Below are 8,243 nucleotides of genomic sequence, written 5' to 3' on the forward strand. Positions count from 1 at the left end.
CCATTTGATTAATTTTAGTGCAGCTGTAAGTCATGGACAACGTGGTTGATTGGCCGCGAGTGAACCAGTTTGATCAAAACTGGTTGTCAATCTCTATCATCTATAGATAACTTGGAAAACACACTACAAAATTTGAAATTGATGCATTGCCTTTTCGCTAACGTGAACAGAAGAAACAGGTTCATGTTCTGCCAGAAGGTCAAAGATAACGACTTTGTGTCATCAGCCAAAAGTTTTCTCTTAAAATGTGATTATCAAAATAAATTCGATGGAATTCTTTATCAACTTTCCGAAAGGATTATTGGACTGTTGTGGAATTTGTGTGATATCAGCGATGGCATTTGCCAACAAGTTGTCGAAGCTAACTTTCACGAAATGTTCATTCAAGATTTGAAGGACAATGAAATGCTTGCCCTTGAGAAGTTAGACGATTCCGAAACGGACACTTTTAACCCGGAGTCTGGAAGACAGCGGGTGCACTCATACCTGGGCGTCATGTTTAATCTTTTGAAAACATACCCCGAATCTCGAGAGGAGTTACAAAAATTTGGACTTATTGAAGTGCTCCTCAAGCTGATTTTCGTAGAGGATGAACTTCTAAAAAGTGTCGTGGTATCCACTTTGGCATTTGCAGTTGACGTGCATAGAGAAGATCAACAATCCCTAAAGAGCGTTAGTAATCTGACTTCACTCATTACTAAATTTTCCTTATTATTACTTACCACTTTTTGTTTATTTCATTATCGGGGTCGGCTTTGTTGTATATATTATTTGAACGAAGGTTTTTACTACAATCTGAAGCACCAGGGTTCGAAGATCATATTTAATTGCAAAAATCTAGTTTCAATCATGTTTTAGATAAAACACAACTTGAAGCCTCCATTTATTAATCATTCAGCAACTTTTTTTAGAAACTTTCACAAAATTTAATTTAAAAAGTTTCACAAAACTTTTCTAGAATTAACTTGTTCAGAATATTTTACAAAACTCTAGTTCAATGTCAAAAAATGGACAGAAAAGCAATTGATTAAAGTGTTTGAAGTGCATCCTAATTGTATTTGGAGCCTCAAAGTGGATTTATTTGTTTCGACTCCTTTGTTTGAACACTCAAAAAAATTTCAAATTTCTTAAAGAAACCAACACATTCTCTGTTCAGTAAATAAAACAAAAATTTAGTCGAAAATAATGTTGAGTCCGATGTTCTCAGTATATAAAAACAACAAAATAACGAAAAAAGGAACAAACAAATCAGCGAAGAAAAGAAAAATGTTAATTACACAAAATAATCAATTTAACAGCTCGAACGGTGACCTAAAATAAGCTGATAGCCTTTGTCTGGTGCTTCCAGATGTCTGGGAACTATAATATAACAGGCAAATTCTTAATGGCAAATCAACCTCAATATTTTTTTAATGTGTTCAGCCTAAAGTGTTTAAATCTGTTTAGAGAGAGAGAGAGAGAGAGAGAGAGAGAGAGAGTTTAGGCTTCTGTGGGTCTTTCCACATGGGTTTGCACCCTTCATATAACGACTGAGCTGAGCTTCTGCACCGTGTTACAATGTCCACAGCTGCAGTTGAAAGCCCAGGAACATAAGTTGACTTCCGAATAACTTTTGAAGAAGTAGTTCCAGTATATTTTTGTTAAATATTTCTTATCAATTTGATCGAGATCGACGTTCCCTACTTTTCGTATTATATTTAGTAAATAACTGGTTCTTTTCCAGAAGTTTTCATCAGCCTTCCTTGTTCTTGTTTTATTAATTGTTATTAGCTCATTTTGACGTGTGCTTAACAACCCTTCATTATTGTTTGTTTTAATGGGTATTTTTATATTGATCCTTTAAGCAGTATTTTTATAAGATCCTTTAAGCAGTGAGATGAGCATTAATAGATCATGCAATTCAAAGTAATATGACAATGGCAGCAACTTCAGTGTGGTCAGTCTTTGCTTGTAACTAATTTCCCAGTTACTGATTATCCACGACGTTGCTTTTCTTTGAATGCGCTCGATGCCTTTGCTTTCTGTCTTATTCGCGAACCATGCTTGTGAGTCATAACTTATGACTGGTATAACGTAGCCGACATATGCATTGAGTTTTGTTGTTTGCGATGCAACGTTTGATATGTTTCGTTTTAGGAAATAAAACGCTTTCCAGGCTTTGCTACAACGTTTCTTTATATTCGCTTTCCATGATAACTTAGTAGCCATAATTATACCTAGATCTTTTTGCTCGGTTTTATTTGAGAGAGTTTTAGAGTTAAGTATAAAGGAGTGCCAGTTTTTTTCGTTTACTTTAATCGGTAGGATGTGACATTTGCTTTCATTGAGTTGCATTTTGTTGTTATGGCACCATTTTTCGATTTTTTCCAGGTCACTTTGTATATTTGCTGGATTTGTTGATACAAGCTTGAAATCATCTGCGTATCCAAACGCAGAGCATTTTGATGTTTGTTGTGGAAGATCGTTTATATATATTATCAAAAGTAGGGGACCTAGGAGAGATCCCTGGGGGACACCACTGGTTACTGGTACAGTTTCAGATTCCGAGTCATTTACTTTCACGTATTGTTTTTTATTTGATAGGTAACTGGCTACAATCTTTAAGAATTTCCCCCTACACCCAGGTTGTCCACTTTGTTAATCAGAAGATCGTGAGGAACTGTATCGAACGCTTTTTTGAAGTCAAGGTAAAGTACAAAAATTTCGTTGTCTTTTTCGTCGAATTCATTATACAACAGGTCTAGGAAAAGCAACATCTGGGTTACTACTGATCTATGCATTCTAAATCCGTGTTGTGATTCTTCTAGCTTTGTCTTGACAGTTTCATATAGTTCGTCGAAAATTAGTTTTTCTAATACTTTGAGACGCTACATAAGAGACTAATAGGGCGGTATTGTTCAATCAATGCCCGATTCTCATCCTTAAATATTGGTACAACTTCACTGATTTTCCAGTAGGATGGAAAAAAGCCTTTGTTCAAGGCAGTTTTGAAAATCAGAAAAAGTGATTTAGACAAGGCTGGCAGATTTTTTAGTACTGTGTTTCCCATCCTGTCTGGGCCGCAGGCTTTGTTTGTTTGAAGTTGTGACAGGATTTCTTTGATCTTACTCTCGTCTATTTCAATTTTATTGTGCTGATGTTTATCGAAGGAGTTTTTCTTTATTTGATTGGTTTTAAGGAAAACTTTAGAAAAGAATTCACTGAAAAACGCACACTTTTTCTTATCTTCATTAGTTCGTGCATCCTTGTTTTTCATTGTTTCCGGGCATCTACTACTTTTATGACTTGACTTGAGATATTTTTGAAGATCCGAAAAACGTCTACCTTGAAAGACTTTACTTTCGAATTCTGCTTGGTCCTCATTCAAGGAATTTCTTAATCGTTTTTCCATTTTCTTCAGTTTTATTAATCTCGCCAAGGTGGATTTCTTTGATGTTTTTCGTTTTAAGGTTGATATTATTTTAACAAGGTGGGAAGAATCTTTGCTTACCCAAGGAGCTAAGTTTGATCTGTGGGTTGTTGTTTTTGGGACATTTTCGCTAAGAACTTTGTCTAGCCATTTGTAAGATGCATGCATACTCCGCATGCTACACATAGAAAAATGGCAGATTTATTTTCAATGCTCGTTGAGCAACTTTTGCATCGGTTGTGTTTTGTTTTTTCTTTTTGCTCTTGACTGATTTTGTCGTTTCTGTTGATTTACTTTAGTTTCAAAAATATTTCTATCGTTTTAAAAGATTGTTACGATCTTTATTAAATCGACGTTCGTGTCAAATGATAGTAGGAAACCGTGATCTCCGTGCGGGGATCTATGGTTTATTGAACTTGTTACTTTTGACCGTGATCTCCGTGCGGGGATCTATGGTTTTACTGGAATTACATGGTATACGAGGAGCTGCTGGAGGAAGGATAGAAAAGAGCCCGTGACCGCCGTACGGGGGTCTATGGTACTCTAATCTAATCGAAAAAACTGCACCGACAACCGGTATCACGGGAACACTCGAAAACTTGTGGGTGCTTTTCAGCTGCTAGCTTGTTCGTATACAAAACCTTGTTTTTTAGTAACGATACTACTTGGCCTTTTCTTTTGTTGTTGAGATGGACGTTGTCGTTGTCTGAAATTTGAGCACTGGAGTAGATAGCGTCTGCTAAGCCCCGAAAACCCCAATCGTATTTTTTGGATAGCTGATGAAGTTTTCGATTAACTGCGCGATGGCGAAGCAGGTCGTGGTCCTCGTACTCGGATTTAACTTGTTCAATTTCGTGTTCTGGGGGAAAACGTGGTGGGATGCCAAAACAAAAACGTTATCGGTAACTTCAAAAAGGGTAATTGCTAACTCACAGATACTGTCAACTACTTCCTGCACTGGAGTGTTGGAGGGCAAATATCCGTTGTACAAGTCGTTTCCACCAATGAATATTGCTATTTTATCGTATTTTCCTTTTGGTTGTATGAAGTTTTGCACGTGTTTCACCCCTGCGCCAGGAAGGGACAGGATGTTGATTTCAGGGTAAATGAGTTGTCTGACATGTGAGTCACCAATCAGCAGGCCTTTGTTGTTTGACGTCTTGAAAGTGTGATATCTCATTTAAACATACACGCAGGTCACTGAAACCCTTCCATTGAAGGTCTTCCACACCTTGCGTTGGTAGACGTTTAACATGAAACTATTTAATAAGTTTATCCTCAAGCTTACAAATTAAAGTTTAGTTAAAGTTTGGCCTCAAGCTTACAAATATCTCACAAGCAGTTAGAAATTAACCATTCAGTCTCGCCCGAAATTTATAAGCGAGGCCAGCTTTTCTTTTCTTCATTCGAATCTCTAATTTCTGATTACGCTGAAGTACTGATTTCATTATAGTTTGTATTATTGTATAATTTTGTTTCAAAAAGGACAACTTCCACTGGAAAAACCTAACACAATGGAAAAAATGGGTGTAGGTGGGTGGGGTACGTGGGAGTGGGAGGGGGGTTGAGGCGGGGGAGGGGGAGGGGTGTGCGTGTGTATGTGTATATGTGTGATAAACCTGATATTCTGCAGTTCTATACATTTATTTTAACAACAGCTACATGGAATTAAACCTAATAATTTTTAAATAAAGGGTGAAAAAAGGTTTAGAAAAACCCAAAAGGACGTAAGTTTGTTTTACAACTAATCTTTATGATAAGTCTCCTCTGAACTGTATTGTGATTAAAAATCAATTCAAATAGCTGAACAGCTCAAAAATTTTGGAATTCAAAAGCGTTAACTTTTCACTTTCTAAAAAATGTACATATGGAAACTTAATAAGGTCTTCAGAAATTTTCTTAGTTCAGAATTTATAGTTGTATTTTTCACTCGCTTTCACATTTTTCACTCAAATTCCGATGAAAGTCAGAAAACAATTTTTTTCTCAAAAAAGAAATTGAAATGAAGTTTAAAAGACGGAAATAATAAAAATAGCTGAGCTGAAAAACGGAATAAATATTCTCTACCATTCTCTATTTGCATTCGCTTTCTAACTTCTACAAATTTAACCAAATAATGATTTTCTTGCAAGAAAGTGAGCCGAAAATGTTTTTAGGTAATGTAACGAGGAAAACCTCAAATCTGCTTGTAAATTATTTGTCTGGAATTGCTATTTTTTTCAGTGTTCTCTGAGCATAGTTTATAAGAAGTAGCGAAAACTTTTCGAAATAAGTGTTCCATATAATCAAAAACTGATCAACATTTTTTACCGAGAGTTTAAAACTGTACAATTTGAAAAAATAAAACCTCAAAACTAGAAAATTTTCGACTCTATTCAAAACTTTTTTTAAATATAAATATGCATCAAAAGTGTTCGTCTCCAAGTGTTGATTCTTTTTGTGCGTTTAATATCGACAACACTTAAATTGTCGATATTAAACGTGATCGACGCTTTCCCCCTAAAATACTGCTTCAAGATTTTAAGGACAATCTTTTTCTTCTTGAGATAAAAACTCTTTTGGCAAGTCTTCAGAGACTTGTTAAAAGATTTGTGCTACTCAGCCACTCGCGCGATCCGTGTTGTTTCTTCTTGTCCCTTGATTCTTTGCTTCCTAATAAATTTAAGTTCATATTTGATTGTTATATTTGTTTCCAAATGTTTAGGTTAGAAGACCTGTCATAAGTTTTCTAGTTCAACGATTGTTGATAACGTCAGTAGAAAACGAAAACGTTACCCAACAATCAATGAAGAAATCGTTTAAAACAACCACAGAAGGACGTGCTGTTCACTTTTGTGCCAGCGAAGTTTTCGAATTTCTATCAAGATTGGCAGTTAATGGAAATAATGCAACGGAAATGATCAAACAAGGTGTCTTTGCAATTTGCGAATCATTTTTGGAAACTAGTTGTGAGAACGAAGCTGCAATGACCTTGGCAGATACTAGCAAGCACCCTGCTATCCACTGGGCCCTTCGTTTACTTTGGCGAATTAGTTTTATACGTGAAGCCCTCTTCATGTTTACATTTAAGGATTTGATCAAATGTTTCAGGGCATCTGTTTCCTTTTCCCCTCGTGAACAAATCAAAATTTTCAGAAGACTTCGTGAACAAACTATCTCGCATTTTTCCATTAACAGTATGGTTTGCATAGCCAAATACATTCAACAACAAAAGTCATTAACGTTCAAATAACAAAATTATACAATGAACTGCCTGTTTTTTGAGCTTTTTTCAGTAAACTGCGGAAGATAAACGTATATAGTTTGAACAATTTTTTAGAAAAACAGAAGTATGAAATGATTCTGGCAAAAAAATGCTTATCATGTAGAATTCTGTTAGAAATTGTAATCATAAGAGTAGCATATGTGATTGCTTTGGTTTCATGCAAGGATCGAACTAAGATATCAAGTATGGACAGCATGATATCATAATTGATCCTTGTATGAAATCAAAGAAATTTCAAGCCGAGTACACAACTTGATCGCGCCTACATCATTTGCGGCAAGTTGTGTGTTGTTAATTTATGAATTTCATGATAAGTTTTTTATCCACAGATTTCACGTGGTATTGAACGTACTGCTTCTTACAGAAAACTGGCAACTTTGAATCTCAATTTTCTCCGAAAATAATATTGTCGTTTGTCTTGAATTTGAAGCAATTGAATTTCTATCGATTTGCATTTGATTCATCTAAGGAAAAGGAAAACGAAATGTTTCTTAAAAACAGACTTTTTACTATGTAATTTTAGTCTTTGGACGTTTGCTTTTGTTACTGATTACCTCATGAGACCATAGTCATTACATTTGAAATGTGCAGCGCCACTTAAGTAATTTTAGTTACAGAAACGATTTAAACTCGACTTTTTTAATTGGTTTCGTCAGTTTATTCGGTACATAAAAGCTAGAAAGCATAGGTATCCTTGTTTATTTTTTTAAAAACCGAACACAGATATAAACATACCGAATTTTTTTCCAAACAAACCAATTTTTTTTACTTTTCAAATGATAACAAATAAGTCTTCTTACAATAGGGTAATGACTGGTTCCAAGTGGGGCCAGGATTTAAGAAAAAGGGAAATTATAGATGGGCATAATTTACCGGGGAAAAGTAAACAATTCCCATTTCAAGGATCATCCAAGTACCGAAATTGTTGAAAGCGCAACAGGACTTATATTTTCCCTGGAAAAACTATCAGTTTCTAACAACGTCCCAACTGGTCGAGATACTGTAGATAAAAAGTACTCTAGCGATGAAAAACAATCAAGTTCATGGATGTCAGCTCAAAAAAGCGATACGCAAAATAAAGGCCAGATATCAGTCATGATCAGTTATTCTTGGAAACAGAAAGAAACAATTTTGCGACTTCGGAAGGAGCTTGATGAAATCGGCAAATTTAAAATTTGGATCGACGATGACCATATGCACAAAAGCCGGAACATCCGAGCGGAAATGGCAAACGCTATTGACGGTGCCGATTTCGTAATCTGCTGTTATTCTAAAGCCTATGCTGAAAGCGAGAACTGCATGACTGAGTTTAACTATTCATGTGACTTCAAAAAGAATATGGTGTTCGTAAGAGTGGAAACGTCGGAATCCGACTATAAACCTCGTGGAAACCTCGGAGCTGTTGTTGCAGGAAAATTTTACTTTGATCTTGCAACGCCTGAAAACTTTGATCAGAATTTCCCGAAGCTTGTCGAGCGTCTCGGTTAGATTATCACGGAAGCATTAATGGAAACAAAAAAGAGTTTTTCCCGTTATAGCCCCAGCGTGCAATTTATACCTCTCAGTTAA

The 8,243-nt window shown here is 35.7% G+C and overlaps 2 protein-coding genes across 2 annotated transcripts in view; one reads left to right on the plus strand and one right to left on the minus strand.

Moving 5' to 3' along the window:
- The window catches only part of LOC142350815 (acetyl-CoA acetyltransferase B, mitochondrial-like), a 406,383-nt gene extending 401,697 nt beyond the window's left edge, over positions 1–4,686 (minus strand). The window contains exon 1 of the mRNA XM_075402773.1: positions 4,669–4,686. The gene's annotated coding sequence lies outside the window, so the exon portion shown is untranslated. The remainder of the gene's footprint in view (positions 1–4,668) is intronic.
- Positions 7–8,243, plus strand: LOC142350813 (uncharacterized). The gene is made up of 3 exons (XM_075402770.1): positions 7–672; positions 6,114–6,500; positions 7,578–8,243. The coding sequence occupies exons 1-3, from the start codon at positions 142–144 to the stop codon at positions 8,160–8,162; spliced, it is 1,503 nt and encodes a 500-aa protein (XP_075258885.1). The 5' UTR covers positions 7–141; the 3' UTR covers positions 8,163–8,243.

The sequence above is a fragment of the Convolutriloba macropyga genome, chromosome 12 (genome assembly GCF_964194025.1).
Source record: "Convolutriloba macropyga chromosome 12, txConMacr16.3, whole genome shotgun sequence".
Taxonomy (NCBI): domain Eukaryota; kingdom Metazoa; phylum Xenacoelomorpha; order Acoela; family Convolutidae; genus Convolutriloba; species Convolutriloba macropyga.

Excerpts from the sequence above, each read along its gene's own strand:
- LOC142350813 (XM_075402770.1), top strand. The coding sequence starts at position 142 with ATGCATTGCCTTTTCGCTAACGTGAACAGAAGAAACAGGTTCATGTTC. Across the intron at positions 673-6,113 it reads ATCAACAATCCCTAAAGAGC|GTTAGAAGACCTGTCATAAG; the intron begins GTTAGTAATCTG and ends CCAAATGTTTAG. Across the intron at positions 6,501-7,577 it reads ATTTGATCAAATGTTTCAGG|GATCATCCAAGTACCGAAAT; the intron begins GCATCTGTTTCC and ends TCCCATTTCAAG.